This window comes from Peromyscus leucopus, chromosome 3 (genome assembly GCF_004664715.2).
Source record: "Peromyscus leucopus breed LL Stock chromosome 3, UCI_PerLeu_2.1, whole genome shotgun sequence".
NCBI classification, from domain to species: Eukaryota; Metazoa; Chordata; class Mammalia; order Rodentia; family Cricetidae; genus Peromyscus; species Peromyscus leucopus.
Window position 1 is genome coordinate 102,008,234 of NC_051065.1, and position 22,375 is coordinate 102,030,608.

The 22,375-nt window shown below is 46.6% G+C and overlaps 1 protein-coding gene across 1 annotated transcript in view; it reads left to right on the forward strand.

Moving 5' to 3' along the window:
• The first annotated feature begins 6,711 nt into the window (after positions 1–6,711).
• Positions 6,712–22,375, forward strand: part of Cfap92 (cilia and flagella associated protein 92 (putative)) — a 42,368-nt gene continuing 26,704 nt past the window's right edge. Inside the window, exons 1-7 of the mRNA XM_037203876.1 lie at positions 6,712–8,073; positions 11,142–11,329; positions 12,009–12,213; positions 15,772–15,915; positions 16,988–17,060; positions 18,137–18,258; positions 21,739–21,891. Of these exons, the coding sequence (XP_037059771.1) occupies positions 7,713–8,073; positions 11,142–11,329; positions 12,009–12,213; positions 15,772–15,915; positions 16,988–17,060; positions 18,137–18,258; positions 21,739–21,891 (1,246 nt within the window). The 5' untranslated portion in view covers positions 6,712–7,712. The remainder of the gene's footprint in view (positions 8,074–11,141; positions 11,330–12,008; positions 12,214–15,771; positions 15,916–16,987; positions 17,061–18,136; positions 18,259–21,738; positions 21,892–22,375) is intronic.

A 22,375-nucleotide genomic window follows, 5' to 3' on the forward strand; every position in this document is an offset into this window, starting at 1 on the left:
TTCTGGAGAATATATATATATATAATTTAGCAGAATAATTGACATCAATTCCACTTCTTAGCTCCTACCTTAGAGAACCACATGTGCATCATGTTCATTCACCACATCACTGCATATAATGATCAGACGCTGATATGGTCAGCAGGGGCCCAGCCAGGACAGATCACCACACAAGAATGGATGAGAAAATACGCTGCAGCAGTTTTTCGAATGTTAGTACATATGTGACAATAACAACACTGCACACAGTATGGCTAGATGTTTTCCATGAAGATGCACGTAAGGAGCTGCATAGGAGATTAATGCAGCTACAGCCAGATCTAGTCGCTATTTCTGGTGACAGCGAACCTTTTCCTTTCAGGGCACTGGCTCTTTTGCTTAAACGGGAGATTGCATTTTAAGATATACACATCAACAGTTTTTAGTATGTTTCAGTTGTCTAACTACAACTGCAACTAATACTTCAACATTTCCACACCCCTCGTCCCCCCATCCTCACCTAAGTACAGCCCAGTACTACTCACTCTCTGGCTCTCATTCTTCTGCCACTGGCAACTATTTCTAAACCCATAATTCTTGTATTCTAGACATTCATATATCTGGAATCATACAGAAGGTGGCCTTCTGGGGCTGGAGAGATGGCTCACTGGTTAAGAGCACTGACTGTTCTTCCAGAGGACCTGGGTTCAATTCTCAGCACCCATAAAAGGTGGCTCACAACCAGTGCCCTCTTCTGGCCACCATGAGGACCACATGCATATGGCACACAGATGCATACAAACAAAACACCCATACACATAAGATTAAAAGGGGGGGATTAAGGTGGTCTTTTTGTGAACTGGGTTTTTTTTAATCATACATGCTAACATGTTTATTTGTGTTGTAATATGTACTAGCACTCTAGTTCTCTTTTAGTTCTTAGTGATGCTCTATTGCATGGATAGACCACATGTTACATGTGTTTTTTCATTCATCAACTACTAGGTGTTGGGGTTTGACTGTCGTGAGTGATCCTGCTGTGGATTTTTCTTTTTTTTTGGTATGAGTTCATATAATTTACTCTCTTTTGGGTACATACTGAAGGGTGGGTTGGTTGCTGGGCTGGTTTCTTTTTTGTCGATTTGTCAAAGCTGGGATCGTCTAGGAAGAGGAAATGTCGGCTGAGGAATTGTCTCCATCAGATTGGACTGTGGACAAGTCTGTGGGGGCATTCCTCTTGATTAATGATTGATATGGGAGGGACCATCCCACTGTTTGTGGTACCACTCCTGGGCAGGTGGTCCTGTGTCGTATAAGAAAGTGGGATGAGCAAGCCATGTAGAACAAGCCAGAGAGCACCTGGAGCACATTTCTCCATGGCCTCTGCTTCTGTTCCTGCCTTGGCCTCCCCAGTACTGCAGCGTTGTCTGTAAGGCAAAGAAACCCTTTCTTCCCCGAGTTGCTTTGGCCTCATTTTTTTTTTTTTTATCACAGCATTAGAAAGCAAACTAGGATAGTAGGGTCCTGTGGCAGTTTGAGTTCTTCTTGAGGAATGGCCCATCTCTTTTCCAAAGAGGCCTCCCCGTTCTCACCGACACTGACAGTGCACGCCATGTGATTTCCAGTGTGTTCAGTGATATAGAGATTGTCAGCCTGCACCTTCTCCACCACGGCTCCTGGTGCCAACCTCTTTCTTCAGGCCTGGCCACTCAGCTCCCCATCACTGTACCAGGTACCCCAGGCAATTAGAGAGGTACCTCTCTTGTATGGGGAGAGGTTCACTTTGGCTCACAGCTTGTATACTTCTGGTAGTATACATGCATGCATGCATGCATGGTGGAGTCAAAATGCCATACACTTCACGGGTGGGAAGAAAAAGAGGGAGAGGATGGGACTGGGGTTCCACTGTCCTCGAGGACACAACCCAAGTGTCATGCTACTGGGTCTCATCTCTTGAACGTTTTACCCCCTCCAAATAACAGTGCCCCAGGGACCAAGTTTTCACACGGAGACCTTTGGAAGACACTGGAGATCTGAACCATGACAAGACTTCCCTTACATATGCCCTAGATCCAACTGTAAGGCTGTCTGGTGGCTCCACCTTTGAAACATGTCCCGAACCTGCCTCGTTCCTAGTGCCCTGGGATCACTCTAGGCCAAGCTCCTAGCATCTCTCCCCTGTGTGATTGCTTCACCCACTCCAAAGATTTGAACTTTATATGTATACTCAAGCCCTTGAACGCCTTGAGGGGTGCTATTAAATCTTAAGTCACACCATGACCCTCCTCTGCTCAGAACTCACTAGTTCCTTCTCAGAGAGATGAAAGGCAACATCATCATCTTGACCCCAAGGATGGCACATTAGAACCTATTGTCCCCTTTAAACACTGCCATTAGTGCTTCCCTTATAACCTTTCTGCTCTATAAGCAGCTCCTGCCTCAGGCCTTGGCATATGTTCACCCTTGCATAGCTCCCACCCCTTACCTACTTGGAATCCTATCAGCCCCGGCAGAGTACGTCTTCCCCAGTGGATCATTTGCCTCTTGCATGAAACCTCAGAATATGCTAACGCACCAGAAGTCACACACTTATGACTCCTGTTTTAGTGGCTTCCCCGTGGTTGCCACAGCAAGTGGAACCGTGGCATGTTGCTTTCCATTTGCCTTTTGTTGTTGTTGTTGTTCACAAATGATTTATGTCTTTTATTGGCGTACGAGTTTTAAAGCAACCCTTGTACCACATCATCTGTGAACCTCATACATGACCCGAGCCACACGGGGCTGGAGACCTGGTTTTCCAATGCTCATCACAAAGCAGTACTTGATTGTTTTGCTTTGCACTAGCATACTGTTGTAAATACGAACTCACAGCTTCAAAGGGGAAAATTACCTCTAGCAGGCATCAGTGGGATTTGAATGTTTTCAAGCCCAGTGATGTTGGAGCCCCTACGGTTCCAGATACGGCAATAGACGATACCTCCTGCTAGACCAAGAAGTCCTGGCCCTGGAGCTTAATGTGGGCATGTATAGCAAGTGTCTAGGCTGTGATGGAGTCTATCTTTGTAGATGAGCCTGGTTTTATTCCATGTCAGTCTTGAAGGCTGATAGCTCAGCCTAAGATGCCACATGTACCATTCCCACTCACGTGCTGGTAACTGCTTTGCTGAAGGACGCCTTCAAACTGCAGCTTTCCTCTGGGCCAGTCCGCATTGAAAATAAAGCTTCTCGGTATCTTCCCATGAAGCTGTTGCCCAGCCTCCCGAGGCTAAGGGGGGAAGGATGCATAATGGCTTGCTGTTAGGCCTGTCTCTCTGTGAGCTGCGTTACCAGGCACCACTGAAACAATCCCACTTGAATCCAGAAGGCTTTTGTTGGAGGTTCAAAGCGTGCAGACTCTGAAGGTTTGTGGTTCCTTTGTACGTGCTGGGGGGTGGGATATCTGTGGGGGAGAGTTGAAGTCCTGGCAAAGAAGTCACTTTTGAAGTCACTGCAGTGCTGTTTGAGCTGCTTCCAACAGTGTGCTGTTCAAAGTGTCATTACGAAGTCTGGAAATACATTAAGAAGCAAAAGTCACCCAAGATCCTGCCACCAGCTAACCCACAGTGTACTTGTGATGTATTTATTCTAGATTATTCCTTGTATTGTGGCATGAAAGAATTTGGGGGGTTGACAGGACTGCTTTGTGGTGGGGCTCACAACACATCTGTCAGGACACTTTGAAAGGGCAAAGTTGACATTTTGCACGTTAAGAGGACAGCAATTTGCTCACGAATCTGCGATGCAGGGAGGCTTGGTGGAGACTGTTTCTGCTCTGTGTAGTGGCAGCTAGTATCTTACAGACCTGGGGGCTGACAGTGGCGGTTGCCTGGGCGCTGTCGGAACAGCTCACGCGATCCTCGTGTGGCCGTTCGTACTGGTTGACCATGTGGAGGCTCTGTCTGTAGGCCCCAAACAAGAGAGCAGCAGGGTGTGTAGGAGCTGACTTCAGAAGTCACGTGGTATATTACTTCCTAGGAACTTCATTGGCCGAGGTGGTCACACACATTTGTCTGACCCATTGGATGGGAGGAGGATTGGCCACACAAAGGAGGAAGAGCATATCTTCAGAAAACACAGTGTCACTGATCCCTAAGCCCTGTTCTTGGAGAATTATCCCTGAAGGCCTGGAGTGAAACCTCAGAATATTATTAACACATTATTATGATTAACATGTTGTTGCCAACATTACTATTAAGCTGGGAATTTAACCAGGGCCTGACACATGCTGGGCAAGCTCTTCACCATTGAGCTATATCTTCTTTTTACTTTTTATTTTGAGACAGAGTGTCCCTAAACTGCCCAGGCTGGCCTTGAACTCACGTTGTGGCCCAAGATAGCCTTGAACTTGTGATTCTCTTGCCTCAGTCTCTTAAGTAGATGGGATGAAGGCCTGTGCCAGCCAGCCCAGCACAATCTTATTTTTGATGCATTCTGGGTAACATTGATGTGCATTTAGGATGGGCTTTGGCCCTTTGGCCTCTCACCCTGAGCCTGTGGAGTATGGCTGCTCTCTTAGGTAATGTAATCAAAGGCAGTTTGAACTCTGTTGCCAGACTACATGATCATGTCTCTCCTCTCTCCACTTCTATATCTATATCTGTATCTGTATCTGTATCTGTATCTGTATCTACATCTGTATCTATATCTATAGATATATCTACATCTGTATCTGTATCTATATCTACATCTACATCTATATCTTACACACACACACACACACACACACAACACACACACACACTTCCTGGGAGGGACCTGCCCAGTTTACAGTTTAACTGTGCCTTACTGTTGAGGCTCCTCCACTTGTCAGGAGCTGATATCTGATGACGTGAAAGAGTAAAGCTAGACTTCAAGTAGGTTTTGTGGTGGGCCATAAAATCTTGACACTCAGTAAGACTTGTTCCTGATTTTCTTCTGGCTCTCTACTATTTAATTAAGGAAGCAGTTGCTATTCACAAGTATCTTGAGATGAAAAGAAAGGGTAAAGATGTTTAATTCTGATACAGAGCTGAATTTCCCAATTGGCTCTTCATTATACGGGCTTATAGGTTCTTGGAAATCTGAGTCCTCCAGACCTCTGCACCAGTAGCATATGTTTGTTTGTGCACTGGACTGGCCGGGCTTGTGTGTCAACTTGACACAAGCTAGAGTCATCAGAGAGGCAGGAGGCTCAGTTGAGGAAATGCCTCCATATGATCCAGCTGCAAGGCATTTTCTCAAGTAGTGATCAATAGGGAAGGGCCCACTCCATGAGGGTGGTGCCGTCCCTGGGCTGGTGGTCCTGGATTCTATAAGAAAGCAGGCTGAGCAAGTCATGTGAGCAAGCCAGTAAGCAGCACCCCTCCATGGCCTCTGCATCAACTCTTGTCTCTAGGATCCTGCCCTGTTTGAGTTCCTTTCCAGGCTTCTTTCAGTGATGCACAGCAATGTTGAAGCACAAGCCAAATAAACCCTTTCCTCCTCAACTGCTCTTTGGTCATGATGTTTCATCGCAGCAATAGGAACTCTAAGGAGACATCACTTAATAAAAGTAACTTTAAATTAAATATGAAAGGACCCTTCAGTGCGAAGTCAGAGTCAGGGTGATAGGTGGAACCTGGGAACCAGGATCCTGTGTCTGCTCCTGAGGGATGGTACTGACCAGCTGTCTCGCTTCATGATGTCTTTAGGAGCGGCTGTATCTCAGTAGCTTTGTGTTCTTCCAGCCCCGTGTGCATTTTCAACATGTCTTGGTTCACGGAGTGCAATCTCCAGGATGCTGGAGGTGTGGGCAAGGTGAAGAGGCTTTCTAAAAGGGGGCGTGCTGCCCTTCAGTGTGGACCCTTACAGTTTTTCTTGAGGTTCAGGTTTTATCTTGATTTAACCTGAGGGTTCCATGCAGTATGCAGTATTCTGGAATGTACCATCTCATCTGGTGACCTAGGAGAGTATGCTCTGGGAGGTGTGGGACCTGCTTCCAGCTCCAGCTCGGCTGAGAGTCTGCTCTTTTGCTCAAATTAAGTCATAGTTCAACTTCAAACTACTTTTCTCAGCAACCCAGTGTCTGTGGGTGGAGCCTTGTGTCCAGTTTTCTTTCCTAAACTGGCTGGTAAGTGGGAACACTCCCTCCCTAGAAAACCTACCCACCCCTCTGCACCCCCTCTTGCCCGTTGTGCTAGTTGCTGGCTGCCCTTTGGGGCTGTGCACCCAAAGCCATCCTGCTGTCCATCAGTTTCTGTGAACTTGCCACGAGCCTTCACCCGGCTAGGCCCTGTATGCGCCATTTCTTCTGCACGGGCTCTCTTGCTTTCACCAAACCGCCTGACTTTCGCTACCTCTTGGAGTCCATCCCTGTTCAATCCAGCCAGTCCACTGTGGGTTGTTCCTCTCTGGCTCGGGCCACTTGGTGTATCGGAGTCTTCCGGGTCAGGGCCAGCAGTTGAGGTGCTTACCCAGGGTGCTTCAGTGTGGGTGGGCTTTGTCAGAGGAGTGTGAGCATTGGTGGTCAGGAGTCTACAGATCTCAGGCCAGTGCTGTAACGTACTTGCAGTGGGTAGAATACTTCACCCTTCCAAGTCTGTATCCTTATCTCGGGGGTGGTGGTGGGGAACAGGGCAGAATTTTAACGATGTTTTCAGGACATCAGCCCCAGAAGCAGGAAATCTAACGAGAGAATTTTGGGGTCTGAGTATGTAGAGACTCAGACCACTTTATTTAAGCGTGGGAGGCGAGAGTGGGTGGAGCTATAGAAAGGATCCAGCAGGGTCAGGCGCATAATAGGAATGGAGCTCCCGGTGAGAGTTTTTTAAATATTGGGTCAATGAACAAATGGGTGAAGGCAATCGCTTTCTGAATCGGCCTTTCACCTTTTGGACTGGTCTGGTGCACCCAGGCTGCGCAGAGGCTGTGTCGCGAGAAATCTCTCTTTATATGTCTGCCGGCTTGCGTAGTGAGCTCCTTGAAAAGCTCTGACTCCCTCAGAATACCTCAAAGAAGGTTCCCAGAGCCTGCAGGCAGGAGCCGAACTCAGCTGGGGGAAGGAAGCCCCGCCCCCCAGCCGTGGGCTGAGGTCTCCTGGCAACCGCCTAACAAAGTCCCTTTGGGATCAGCTACCTTTAGCGCCTGCGCCCAGCTTCCCTGATCAGAGTGGCTGCAACTGTGCAGCAGGTGCAGGAGCCCACAGGTGTGCCTACTCACAGGTAACCCTTGAGCGTAGGTTCAGCCTCCGTTTCACCTCAGACGCCCCAGGTCCCCCAGGCGCTGACTTCCTGGCAGCCAGAGTTCGGTAGCTTGAAACCTGAGTGATGTCTGAGCCAGAGCTCTCTGTGCCTTGCCTCAGGGCATCTTGCTGGGGTCCAGTGTGTACTGTGCCGGCTCACTTCCCCTTCCTGCAAGTGGCAGCTGTCTGTTCTATGCTGGGCCCACCTCCAGGACTCTGCCTCAGCCTCTTGAGAGGAATCACGTCTCCCACCTTCCCGTGCCTCCCGGGTCAGCGGTGAACTAGCTCACCTAGATCTGGATGCCAAGAGCACTCATTGTCCAACTCCTGATTTCTGAGAGAGGAGTTGCTGGGCTCAGGTCAGAGGAATATCGCTGCTCGTCACTGCCAGCTGCCTCTCTCTGGCTTCTTCACCCATTGCTTCTCCTTAACTACGAAGCACTCACTGTATAAGTAGGCCTCCACTGAAGCCTGGGACATTGGAAACAACACAGAGATGGGACCCGGAGGATGGGCCTTCCTGCACTGGGCACGTTTACTCCTGAGGTCTTTGCTGTCTCCCACCAGGATCGTTCTGGTGTTGTACAAGATGTCCCTGCGGGCCTGGGAATGGGAGGAAGAGGGGAGAGCAAGCATGGATCCTGCCTCCTCCATGGCTAGTGCTTACCAGTCAGCAAGCGAGTTTGAGGAGACGGAGGAGTACCTGAAATCCAGGACCCCAGCTCAGGAGTGGGACTCTGAGGACCAGTTCAGCAGCCTGCATTCCTCAGAAGGGCCTGTCTGCACCTATAACTCGGATGTGCCCCAGGTTGTCCCCTGCAGATTCGTTATCTCTCTGGCCTTCCCCGCAATAACGGGTAGGTGCTGAAGCCCAGCTTTACTCAATGTCTGCACACAGCAGGACACTACTTGGCTTCCTCTGGGAGTTAGTGAGTGCTCATATCTTGCCTCCTTCCTCTCCACCAAGTTCCCTCCCATGGCAGAGTGGCTGGTATCAACTGAGGCAGAGGTCAGAAAAAGAACAGAAAATTCAGGGGACCCAGCTATTGGCTAGGCAAGAAAGTGATTGTGTGACTCACTCAGCACACTCAGGGGCCCCAAGAAGCAGGTCATATTCATATTCCTTCTCTCTCTCTCTCTCTCTCTCTCTCTCTCTCTCTCTCTCTCTCTCTCTCTCTCTGTTGTGTGTGTGTGTGTGTATTTGAGACAGGGTCTCACTATGTAGCTCTGGCTAGACTCAAACAGAGATACACCTGCCTCTTGAGTGCTGGGATTAAAGGCATGGGCCACTATGCCCAGCCTAGACATTCCTTTATATATATTTTTGTGCATATGTGTGGTCACTTCTGTATCCCTAATTCCAAGAGGTAGAATTGTTGTTTTGAAGGTATGCACTAAAATTGTTTAATGGATGTTGTCAAATTGTCCTTGAAAGGGTTATAATATTTTGCCCTCCCAGTAACAGAAAATGGAAGTTCTATTTGCACCCCCCTCCTCCCACTGTCCTGGATCTCACTCTGTAGACCAGGCTGGCCTCCAACTCACAGAGATCTGCCTGCCTCTGCCTCCCGAGTGCTGGGACTAAAGGCACAGGTCACCACTGCTTGATGTTTTTCTTTCTTTCTTTGAGACAGAGTCTCATTGTGGAGCTCTGGCCAGCCTGGAACTGAATAAGTAGACCAGGCTTGGCCTCAAACTCACATACATCCGTTTACCTCTTCCTTCCAAATGCTGAGATTAAAGGTGTGCACCACCATGTTTGGCTATTCATTCATTTCTGTCTAGATTTGCTCTGATTGGATCAGAATAAGCTCTCTGGCCAGTTGTATTGTCTAGTCAGGATTTCTATTGCTGCAATGAAACACTATGGCTAACAGCAAATTGGGGAGGAAAGGGTTTATTTGGCTTACACTTCCACATCACTGTTCATTATTGAAGGAAGCCAGGGCAGGAACTCAAGCAGGGCAGGAACTGGAGGCAGGAGCTGATACAAAGCCCATGGAGGGGGGCTGCTTACTGGCTTGCTTCTCATGGCTTGCTCATCCTGCTTTCTTATAGCACCCAGAACAACCAGCCCATGGGTGACACCACCCACAATGGGCTGGGCCCTCCTATGTCAATCACTGATTAAGAAAATGCCCAATCTTATGGGTTTTTCTCAGCTGAGGTTCCCTCCTCTCAGATGCCTCTAGCTTGTATCAAGTTATTATAAAACTAGCCAGAACATGTACCTTTGTAGGAGGTCCTAATATCTATAAGATTTGACAGGTAGCTCCCTATTTCAAACTGCTTAATGCTAACTACTGTGGCAACACAGGGGTAAAGCAGAAGCTTCTGCCTGGAGTGAAAGACCTGAAGTCACAGAACTGCCTTTGGGCTGACGATGGAGCAGTGGTAGTGTGTCTAGCATGTTCAAGGCCTGGGCTCTTTCCCAGTGCTGCAAAACAAGACAAAAACCAAAAGCAAACAAACAAAAACCTGAAAAAAAATGCAAAAAGAGCAACAAAGCCCCAGAACCCAGAAACAAAAAATAAAGGGGAAAAAGGGTAGCTTTAAAGGTTTTCATCCTTTAGGGTTCAAGTGATGGCATACTCCTTTAGTTCCAGCACTCAGGAGGCAGAGGCCAGTGGATCTCTATGAGTTCGAGGTTAGCCTGGTCTACATAGTGTGTTCCAGGTCAGCCAAGACAACATAGTGATACCTTGTCTTAAAGAGATAGAGGAGGTAAGGAAATAGGCTATTTAAAATCTTTGTTCTCGTCAATTTTTCTTTGGTAGCCTAAAGATAATTACGTTATTTGAATTGATGTGTATGGAAAACTGGGTCCATACTGAAAGTCCTTGGGAGGCAGGAAGGTCACTTTGGTCCAAGAACCTGAGACCAGCCTGGAAAACTTGTCTTGTCTCAAAACCAACCAACTGAACAAGACATTCTCAAGTTTATGTGGGGTTCCTAAGCGCCATCTAATGGTAGGAAAAGAAAGACCCAACCTAAAAGATTCCTTTAAGCTCCTGGCTGACTCTGGTGGCCCCTCGGGTTCCTGCCTCTGGCTGGGCCTGGTCTCATTTCTGTATCTGATCAGCCTGTCTACTTGACATGGGCGGCATCACCGTTGAAGTTCTTGCTAGGCTGTTTCCTCCGTCTGGACGTCTGCTCTCTTCGCTCCTCCAAGACTTTGCCAAGAGGACCTAGGAAGCAGGGTCCTGGGTAGATGCTGCTCCCAACATCCTGTTGTTCATCAGAACCCTGTTCATGCTGCCTCCACATTGTCCTGAGATTTTGACCTGCTTCTTAGGGCTGGGTCTGGAAGGAGACAAACAGGGTGGCTGACACACAATCTTTAGGAGTACCCACTCTCAGAGCATGCCCTTCAGCTTTGTGTGCATGGTGCTTAGTTACACACTGTCCTCTGCCGAACTGGGTCTGATGGAGAAGCAACATGGCAGCACCCAGCCCCCACAGCACGCGCTCTTTGTGTTAGTTAGTTAGTTAGTTAGTTAGTCAGTCACAGAAAAATACCAGAGACACTCAACTTGTAAGAAGCGAAGGGTTCTTCTGGCTCACAGTTCCAGACCGTGACAACTTGGATCATGATTAGTTTGGGGCCTGTCACGAAGCAGGACATTATGGTGGAAGTGCCTGGGGAGGAAATAGCCATGGTGGGGGGGGGGCAAAGACAGACAGAGGGAATAGATGCTGGTACCCCAGTATCCCCTCTGGGGATGCACTCCCGCTGACCTGGTCTCCTCCTATGAAGCCCAACTGAAGTTCTACTACTTCCAGATGACAGCACTGGCTATAGCACATGGGCTGTTGGAGACCTTCCCAAACTACAGCAATGTTTTTTTTTTCTTTCAGGGAGCTGTGGGCCTAGATCTTGTTTCCCAAAGGTTAGAACAAGGCTCACTAAACTTGTGTCTTCTAGTTCAAAAGGGAAAAGTCACAAATTTTAGTGATAAAAAGAAAACCCCTAAACCAGACAACCGGTCTGCAAAAGCTCGTCGATTCTACCACATTGAGTACTTTTTCCTGCCTGATGACGTAGAACCCAAAAAAGTTGATATTGTGGTGTTTCCTGGAGTAGCCAAAGTGTTTCTGGACTCAGGAATAAAGGTGGGTGGTGTGTGTGTGTGTGTGTGTGTGTGTGTGTGTGTGTGTGTGTGTGTGTGTTTTGCATGGAATGTCACACTGAGGATGCAGAAGACGCCCCACTGACCCACAGCAGACCCAATGGTGGAGCTTTCTAGATATGTGGGATCCTGGGTAACCTCCTGAGTGAGATGCAGAGTAGACCTGCAGATGTAATTATACAGATTCTTCTTTAGATGCCTTTACCCTGTAGTTTCTTGGATGTTTCGTCAAACAAGGTTTTTGTTGTATTTTATTTTTTAAGCACTGAGCATTCACTGTAGGCCCTGAAAGTTCTTTCTTAGTATGTGTATATATACACGTGTGTGTGAATGTTCAAGTGCAAGGGCTATTCCAACATGCAACACACATGGGAACTCCCGCAAGGGTTTGGCTCTGCATCATTGATGGGAAGTAATCACCAGGGACACTGCGCATGCATTGGCTTAAATCGTGGTTTTTAAGGAACTGGTGACTCTGACAGGGTGCAGTGCACAGGGCCCCACTTCCCTGGGATTTGGAGCTAGGCAAGAGGCAGCCACAGAAGCCAGCTAGGCAGAGGGTGTCATAGCTGCTATGTTGCTGCTGGGGCTAGGCTGTGGGAAGCGCCTGGTCTGTAGGTTAGTCCTTCATTTCCCACAGTCTCTGAACGGTATTTCCACAGACCGTGAAGCCATGGAAAGAAGATGACAAAATCTGGGTGTCATGGAGCCAGACCTTTAATGTCAACATGACAAAGGAATTATTAAAGAAAATAAACTTTCACAAAATCACTTTGAATCTCTGGGACACCAGGGACAAAGTTTCTAAAAAAGTCAGATACCACCGGCTGAAGACAGCTGTTTACACGGAAGACCCAGAATCTTTTGGTAAGTCAGGTGTTTTGCTTGTATTTTAAGTGTTCCTGGCAACTTGTGTTGGACATACCTAGTCCAGAAATCTAAAGTCTGAAATGATATCAAGTTTGGTACTTTTTTTAGCGCTGACACAATAGCTCAAGTGGAAAATTCCACAACTGAAGTCACATGACAGCAGATGGTTGTCAAAACAAAGGCTCATCAAAATACCTTGTAGTGTCTCCTCTGGATGATGAAAGTATTCACACAGCAAGAAGGAATCTCCTCAGCACTCGGGAGGCAGAGGCAGGCGGATCTCTGTGAGTTCGAGCAGCTGCTACAATGAGTCAGAAAGCGCAAAGCTAAAAAAAAGTTCGAAAAAAAAAAAAAAAAAAAAAAAAAAAAAAAAAAAAAAAAAAAAAGAAGGAATCTCCTGTTTTCGAGTTGGGCTTCTCCCTAAGACACTTCATTTGTATATGAGAACATTCCAAAATCTGAAGAGTTCTAAGTCCCAAGCATTTAAGATAGAGGATTTTAAATCTGTAATCAGAGTAAAAGTGAGTATTCCTTTGTCTTGGAGTGTGCCATCTACCCAGGACACACCTGGGGAGTCATGGTGTGTCTGTGTCCATGGGCAGTGTCTATGTGCCTCCCTTACCTTTGGTGACCTTTTGTTCCAGAGCAGCTCTCAGATGAGTTTTCATCACTAGCCTGTCTCCCCAGACTGGCAGTGGATGTTTACTCAAAATTAAATAGGGATACCAAGAAACAGAAGAGTTGTGTGTACAGTGTAGTGGTAACAGGCATGTGTTGCATGTATGAGTTTCCAGGTTCTGTCTTTAGTTCCAGGAAAAGAAACAGACTGTTAAGAATTCCACCTCCTCCAGCTGGGATGGTGGCTCATTTGGTAAAGTGTCTGCCATGCAAATACAAGGACCCAAATCTGACCTTCCAAATCTCATGGGGAAAAGATGGGTGTGGTGACATGCACCTGCAACTATAGTTTTGGGGAGGTAGAGACAAGGGTCCCTGGGACTTGTGACCACAAAGGCTCATCAAAATACCTTGTAGTGTCTCCTCTGGACGATGAAAGGAGTATTCACACAGCAAGAAGGAATCTCCTGTTTTCGAGTTGGGCTTCTTTCCCTAAGACACTTCATTTGTATATGAGAACGGTATCCTAGGCTTAAGAATCCCTTCATGTATTACCAGGTGTCCTTAGTGGGTTTGAGTCACCACTCACTGAATACCACTGATTTAAATCTAAACTCATATCCATAGAGTTTCTATGGAAGAAAATGGGACCAATATATAACTTTTGTCATTCAGACCAAAGGAAAGATTCTTGTCCTCAGGATGTGGGCTACTGGCTACCTGTAGATGTCCTTTGTGGATTCCAGGGCCTGGCCTAAACTGGAATTTTTGGTCTGTGTCTGCGTCCCACTGGAACGGGTGTTGGGACAATAGCTTCTACATGGCCTGTTGAAAGGACCCTGGAATCCAGTGAGTGAGAAGAACGAGGTCTGGACCCTGCAGGGAGAGTCCATGGCCTCTGCCTAGGGTGCTTTGAGTTGTCACAGCGAGAGCTTTTCCTTGAGCTCTGTCCCAAGCCTGGTGTCCCTGCCTCTTATTTTAAACACATTTTTTTCCATTAAAGGAACAGTAGATATTCACTACATAAAACCCAGTTAGAAATGTCTAGGAAGAAGGAAGAAAAACTAAAGCCACACAGTGTCTGTCCGGAGATGGCCATTATCAAGAGCCTCCCTGTGGATCTGTCTTTTTTTCACGTAAAAATACCTAAGTAAACACCTTATTTCTTGGGAGTATAGAAACACCCTAAGAGGACTGTTCTATATGGCAGAAGGACATTCGTTTGGCAGATCATGTGCTAGAGGTCAGTGGGACATCTGTAGTAAAGCTGGCCTTTGTGCTTCCTCATGCTCAGCTCCTTGGGTGTTCAGTGCTGGGTGAAAATGTCATTCTTGAACTCCACAGATGGTATGGTAGCCTCTGCTACACTCCCAGCACGTGCTTCCTACTTGACGAGGGTTTTCCAGAACTCTGCCCTGTAGCTGTCTGCATCAGTTCTCACTCTCTTAGCATCTTTCTCCCCACCCTGTCCTCTCTCCTGCTACCAGGGCCAGTATCTCTCCATTGATCCTGGTGTTTCATTGAAGGTCTTTTAGGACTTGCTCCCTCAGGCTCCATTTTTGTTGTTGTTGTTGTTGTTGTTTTGTTTTTTGAGACAGGGTTTCACCGTGTAATTTTGGTTCCTGTCCTGGATCTCACTCTGTAGACCAGGCTGGCCTTGAACTCATAGAGGTCTGCCTGGCTCTGCCTCCTGAGTGCTGGGATTAAAGGCGTGCGCCATCGCCACCTGGCTCCAGTTCCATTTTTTTGTTGTTGAAGCACCCACCCCCTCACTCAGGACACTGAACTCCTGACAGGGCTTCCTTCTGGCAGCTGACCACATCTTGGGGGCCTCTCATTCCTATCGCTTTTTCCAAAAATTTTATCTGCCTTTCAACAATGAGTCAGATTTAGCTTCTTCTTTTTTACTTCTTTCTTGACGTTTCCACGGTCTTCACTTACTCCCATATTCACTTACACATTCACAATGTATTTATGGAATGCTTGATACTGTCATGAGTGGGAGGCTTCATGCTGACAGAGAGACTGGCCTGGGGATGCCGTTCCCTTCCTAGGGGCAAGGACTGCATGTGGATCTGGACTTCTAAGGCAGTGGTTCTCAACCTTTGTGATGCTTTGACCATTTAAGATAGTTCCTCATGCTGTGGCGTGTAGGTGGACTTCTCCTGTCTTGACTGCCTGCTACCAAATAACCAACACAGAAGCTTAATATTACTTATAAATGCTCGGCCAATAGCTCAGGCTTGTTACTAGCTAACTCTTACACCTAAATTAACCCATATTTCTTACCTATGCTTTGCCATATGGCTCATGGCTTGTTACCTCATCTTCTATATGTCCTGCTTCTTTGACAGCTGGCTGGCTTCCCCATGACTCTGCCCTTCCTCCTTTTAGAGTCCTCTGTGTCTCAATGTCCTACCTATACTTTCTGCCTGGCTACCAGCCTGACAGCTTTTTATTAACTAATGGGAGTAATACATATTCACAATGCACAGAGGGATTATTCTGCAGCAGAGGTGACCACCCCCCCAACCATAAAATTATTGTTGCTACTTCTTAACTGTAATTCTGCTACTGGTATGAATCATAATGTAAATATCTGATATGCTGGATAGTTGATATGGTGGTGACCCACAGGTTAAGAACCTCTGTTCTAAGGACTCTGATATGGAAAAGTTACCTAAGTATCAGATTCCTCATGTATAAATGAGGAACATGGCAACTCCTTCCTTGCAGTGAAATGTGGAGATCCAGTGGCATAGCACACACAGGTGCTCAGGGGTACTGAGGTACAAGCACTTGGCCCTAACAGATGTGTGACCCAGTTTCCAAGTATTTGGTGGCAGTGTCGTAGATTATCCTCTTGTCCTCTGCTATATGTCCATGGGAGGTGTCAGAGGACTGGGCATTTTTGATGGATCCATTTTCTCATTCCAGAGGAAGTGAAACTTTTGGTTTTAAGTCAGAAAAGGTTGTCTACAATTTCCAGTCATAAACCCAGCGTTGTCCCTGAGGAGTTGAAAGAAGAGAACCCACCAGGTGACCAAGAAAAGGCAGAAAAACACTTGAAGTCTCCACAAGGTGAGGAGTGATGGCTGTGGACACCTGAGCTCAGCACTGTGCCAGGAGACAGGCCAGTATGCATCCCATGGCCCATCTACTCATTGCTCCCGTGCCCCTGAGAGTCTTGATTTTGATGGTTGATTCTTCTCCCTTTCCCTGCCCTGTCTTCTCTCCCGTTCACTTTCCCTCTTTTGATTTTTTTTGAGTCAGGGTCTCACTAACTTGGCCTAGAACTTACTATGTAGGCCAGTAGGCTAGGCTGAGTGTAAAGTCTTAGCCTCCTAAATATTGGAATTGCAACTGTGAGCCAGTGTGCTGCTGATTTAATGGATATTTGTTTCATGACTTAAAAACAAAGCAAAAAACAAACAAACAAAAAAAACCCAACCCCACAACAATAAAACATTTTTGGGCTTTGGAAGCTAATTTTAAAAGAAAATCCAGTCACTATAGAAAAGTCTAAAAAAGTAGGAAAATAATCTATGATCCCATTGCTGATTGCAGTGGATGAGACATTTTGGTTGTTTTGTTACATCAAATCTCTCTGTTTTTGTTCTAGGACTCATTTTGTTTTTGTTTTTAGCATATGGGTTTACCCAAGATACACACAGCGCTTCTGTCTTCTGAGAGGGTTTGTATATCATCACAAGCAGCTCCCATGTCCTTAAGAACTTTCTATAAACTTCATTTGTGGTGGCTATGTAGTATTATGTAGTATTTTATCCGAAAAGACTGTAATTTGGCTAATCCTTTTCTATAGTTGGGAACTTGAGACTCTCGGGAGTGCTCTCAGCATTCTACAATATATTGATAAGCAGTACTGAAAGCAACACTTCCACATAGAGTAGACTTTCCTCCTCCTCCTTGACGGGTAGGATTCCACTCACCTTCATTTGCCCAATAATTGCAATTCGTCTGGTGTGTCCTTCACTCGTTAAGAAATCCTGCTTCTGAAGGAAGCTTCTGAAACTGCTGTGTTAGGCCTTTGCCAGCAGACGCGTCGCTGACATGAGCAGGGACTTCATTTGCTGGGAACCAGCACTGAGTGAAGCTCAGAGACTCTTGTTAACATTTGATTCTCACCAAGCAGAGCCCGAAAGCCCTTCTAAGAACAGTGAGGAATGTGAGAAGTCACTCAAGACGGAAGACCCCTCTGGATCTCGGTAAGGAGAGCTACTTACTTGGAGTGGGAGTAAGGCCTCTCCTCACCAGCCCAGCTCTGAGTCATTATACATTCTTTGGCTGGTTTTGGTTAAGGTGAATCTGAAGCAACCTAGGGAAAGGGAAAGACCAGGGAAGGAAAGGAAGCTGGTGCACTCTTGGCAGGAATGCTTTTCTGAGACTGACCCCCAATCTCTGAAAAAGGCAGCAAGGGCCTTCACTGAGTTTCACTAAGTCAGAAAGCTGGCATTTGGGGGCAGCCAGGATTCTAGCCTGCAGCCTCAGTCTGTGGAGCCTCAGCTAGGGCTTCCAGAAAGTGACCATCCTGGGTCCTCAGATAGCCAAGCTGGTTCTGGAGAAGTAGGGTGGAGACTGGAAGTATAGCTGTGGGTCTGGGGTGCTATGAAGAGAGCCAGGACCACATGCAGTAGGCAGTGGTGACTTCCTCTGCTCAGTCTTTGGCGACAGTCTCTCCGCTGCTCAGGTTAGACTCATACTCTCAAGCTCAAGCCTGCATAAACTTCTTGAGTGTGGGTCTGAAGGTACATACAATCATGTCTAGCTAACAATTTTGACTATTAAATATTGTTTTTCATTGAATTGTCATATTAAATTGAGAAAATTGACCTTTATTTAACGTTATCCCACTCATGATCATGGTATATCCTTTTATTTAACATGCACCCTCTTTATAGACTTTCATGGAGCTAATATTTACCTCCTGTAGATGTTGTGGATAATTCTTGAGAGTTCCTAGATGTTTCATAGTTTTAGCTACTTAGAGAATATATTATTTTTCTTCACATTTTCTAGTTGGTTTGAACCTTGGTCACGCAAGCATGGCCCCCTGGGTCATGGTTATTAGAGAGTTCGGTAGACTTAATGAGTCCCAGGTTGCCCCAGGCAACCACATTTGACAAATCCACATTTGTCAAAATGTGGCATAATCCACATTTGACAAAATCCCTAGACTGTTCACATACATATACTTGTAAGAAGTAAGGACCAGTGAGCATATTCAAGACATGGCACCTGTATGCGTTCTCTTCACTATCCTGTCTCTGTGAGGATTTTCTAGACGGACCCCGGCAAAAACGCCTGTTTCTTTGGCTGGAACAACCATGATGGAGATCAATGAAATTATCGAGAAAGCCTCATTGAGCAGCTTAACAAACATGATAGAAAAACAAAAGTCTCAAAGTAAGTTATGATGGGATTTTGATATTTTATAACATAATTAGACGTGAAAAAATGTGAAATATTTAAATTTAAGGTATTTGAATAAAATTGTTCAGCATCTAACAAAATGTTAGATACTATGTATATTATATACACTTTCACTTTCACTTTCCCATCAGTCAATCAATCCATCTATCCATCCATCCATCCGTCTGTCCGTCTATCCGTCCTCCCACCCACCTACCCACCCACCCATCCATCCATCCATCCATCTGCCTGTCTGTCCATCTGCCCATCTGTCTGTCCATCTACTCACCCACAGAATTTTGTTTCTTTCCACTCTACCAGTAGTTTTAGATTCCTGGTCCATGATTCCATGGTTATGCAAATGTAGACATGAAAATGTCTGCTCTCTAAAGCAAACTTCCCAATGAACAGTTGGACACTGCATGGTAGTGCTGTGTTTGGGGTAGGTTCCGAGTTGTTGGGGTTATGGAAAAACTCTTCAGGATAAACTAGGGATGGTTTGCTTCTCGGAGAGATGAAGGGTATAGCATCTTATGTCATGGGCTGCCTCATACAAAGCATGAAATCTTGGCCTGCAGAGCAACAAGAATCCTCGGAAGCCATTTGTCCCGGTTGAGGTTTTTATTTTTGTTTTTGTTTTCCAACTTGACACAAGTTAGTGTCATCTGGGAAGAGGAACGTCAACTGGGAACATGCCTTCATCAGCTTGCTGTAGGCAAGCCTATATGACATTTTCTTGATTAATGATTATTGATGTGCAAGGACCCAGCCCATTGCAGGCAGTGCCATGCCTGGGCTGGTGGTCCTGCATTGTATAAAAAAGCATGCAGAGCTAGCCAGGAGAACAAGCCAGTAAGCAGCACTCTTCCATGGCCTCTGCTTCAACTCCTGCCCCCAGGTTCCTGCCAGCTTAAGTTCTCTATTTGGTTTCCCCTGATGATGGCCTGTGACCTGTCAGCCAAACAAACCCTCTCCCCCATAAGCTGCTTTTGGTCATGGTGACAGAAACCCAAGACACTGCTCATTCTACCTGCTCATTCTTAGCCTGGACTCTCTCACTGTGTCTTTGGTAATCCGATGGGTATCCAGTGGGAGTTGAGGCTTTCCTGGATGGGTTGCTTCGCCTTAGTCCTGCGTAGCTGCTACAGCTGTTTGCTCCCCTGCCAATCATCCAGATCTTGTTTGGGTGCTGGAGTCTCGAGGTGTGGTCCCCACACTCACATTTGAATACCTCTCAAGTCCTCCAGAAGGCTCTCTTTTCTAGAAAATGTGTTTTCAGCTTAGTGAGGGTTTTCCAACCATTCCTTTTATTTTGAATAAAGACAGAAAAAATCCACAGAAAATATAACAACCATGTGCCACAATTTTAGATTTAATATTTTGCCATATTTCACCATTTCTTGCTTTTTCTACATGTATATTTTTGTGGTGTGTGTGTGTGTGTGTGTGTGTGTGTGTGTGTGTGTGCAAGCTCATGCACACACATGTGGTTCCATGAATGCCACAGTACACATTTCAAGGTCAGAAGGTTGACCCTGGAAGTCCATCCTTGCCTTTCACTTTGTTTGAGACAGGGTCTCTTTTTTCTTTGTGGCTACATACACCAGGATAGCTGGCTTCTGGGGACCCTCCTGTCTCTCCCATCTCTCTCAGAGAGCACTGGAACCACAGCTCTGTACTACTGTGTCTGACTTTATGTGAGTTCTGGAGATTTGAACTCAGGTCCTCATGCTTGTGGGACATGTCCTTTACCCATAGAGCCATCTCCCTATGCCCTCGTTTCCCCTTTTTAAGGAACAAAAGATCACAGATACAGTATAAGTGCTCACGGCATCCTGCTTTTTGAGGGCCATCTTTCTTGTTTCCTTCCTCCAACCCACTCGCTCTCACACATTCGAATAACAGTGTTTTTATCCCTGTGAAGAGTGGAAATTGCTCAAAGCTTTCCAACACCTTCAGCTTGCTCTTTGTGCTTAGCTTCATTTCTGAAGCTTACTCATGTCCACATATGTAAGGACACTACCTGCTTTATTCCTGCTTTTGTAGAGCACCCTGTCAGATAAATATACCACTGTCCATCATCACATTCTGTCAAAGGACACTTGAATTTCCCAAGCGGCTTGCTGTCCCTGACACCATTGCAGGGACCACTGTGTTCTCATTGCTTGGGAGACTTGGGGACAAGCTAGTTGTCTGTGCCCGGTTTGGATGTTTCTTGCCTAGGTGGGGCTCCACTGACCCCAGTGATCCATGTTTAGGGTTTCCTTTTTCCCCCTTCCAGTGCTCAGCCACATTGGCTCTATACCCTTGGCTTCCAGTGTGGCTGTGCAGTATTGTAGAGGCTTGTGCAGTCCCGACTTTACATGACCTGCCTCACACCATCTGCTAGTTATGGATGTCAGTGGCAGATGACCTTCCCAGACAGGGTTTATGACATCCTTTGACCCCACTTGTGGTGTCCTGCTTTGTGTAGAAGTTATTTCACTGCCTCTTTCTAGTTTATACTATGCTGTACACCTGAGAAACTCTTCCTTGGATGATGCCAGGGTAGGCTCAAGAGGCTGTTCGATGATTCTGAAGTTTATTCTGGAGTTCATTGCAGAGATGGTATGAGATAGCCCTGCCATTTTAACTGCTTCAAATGGTCAGTCTCTGCAACTTGCTGGAAGTGCCTGCTTTCCCGCTGTTTTGAAAGGCCCCTTCTGGCTCCAATCAGCTCTCCCATGTGTATGCCTGGGCCTGGACTTTCTAGACTTTTCCACTGGCTGTCATGCTCCCCAAGCTAACAGCTTGTGCTGTTGGCTGAGTTCAACGTGAGCCGAGCACTTTTTCTTTTTTTTCTGTCTTTATTTTTTTATATTTTTGTGCATGTGTGCATGCATGTGAAGGCAAGGTCTCATTGTGTGGCCCTGGCTGCTCTGGAACTCTCTATGTACAATGGGATGGCTTCAAACTCACCTCTGTGAGTCCCCCTGCCTCTGCCTCCTGGGTGCCAGGGTTAAAGGCATGCACCACCAGGCCCGGCTGAGCTGAGCATTTCCCTCTTTGCTCCTGTTCTCTCCCCAACACACTGCTGTCCTCAGACAGATGAGGTATCTAGGGTCAGAAGCCCCTCCCTGCTCCCATAGGAAGATGGAACTGGGCTTGGATCTTAGCTCAGCCCCATAGCTCGACCTCAGCACTGTTCTGTGACTCAGTGACTTAAGCATTGGAGCACAGTACAGTGTCATCACCATGGTGACCTTGGTCTCAGAGGGGTTGGAGACACCCTCTCTCCACACCTGCCAATAGCTGATGATAGTTTGTCACCTAAGTTCAGCTATCCCTCTGGTTGTGAGGAAGAGACAGCAGTACAGAAGATAACCCTGATTTCTAGAAGCTTCCAGAACCTTCCTGATCTCTATATCATATGTGAATGTACATATCGAAGCATGGCAAATCCCTTCTTAACATTTATTTCATTTGCTTCGAAAGTTAAAGGGAAAGATTCAGAGGTGAAGAAGAAAAGTCCAAAGAAAGTGAAGAAATACCAGACAGAGGAGGAAGCAGACCCGAAGCTGCCAACAGCCACTGCCTGGAAGCCGAGCGTCTTTTCCATCCAGCTCTCCGTCATGCCTCTCCTTGCCGGTAGCTAACGCGTACTTAGAATGCTCACCTGTGAGACACTTGTGGTGGCTGAGATCTTGCTCTGTCCCTTATTTCTCCCTCACTGTCACCTCAGGAATCTCTCAACTATACAGAGAAAGAAACACAGGCCCAGGGAGGTTAGCTACCCTGCAACATCAACACAGCTTACCAGTGTAGAGTCAGGAGTTCAATGTGAGTGTTTGACTCCAAAGTACAAGGAAACCCGTGAGAATAACTGTCATGGTTTTGTGTGGTAAAGAAGGCGCCACTCTTTAGTGACTGCTTCCCTACCGGTCCTCGTTGAGGTAAAGGGAACAGAAGGATGCAGTGTTTATGGACCATTTGTGACATTTACTTCTCATGAGAAGCTTCTGTCCATCCACATGATGGACTTAGGATGGTGTTGGGGGCAGGGGTTTCTCATTGTCACCATGGTTTTCTAGTGAGAAAAAATCGTGCTAAGTAACCTGCCCAGCACATACAG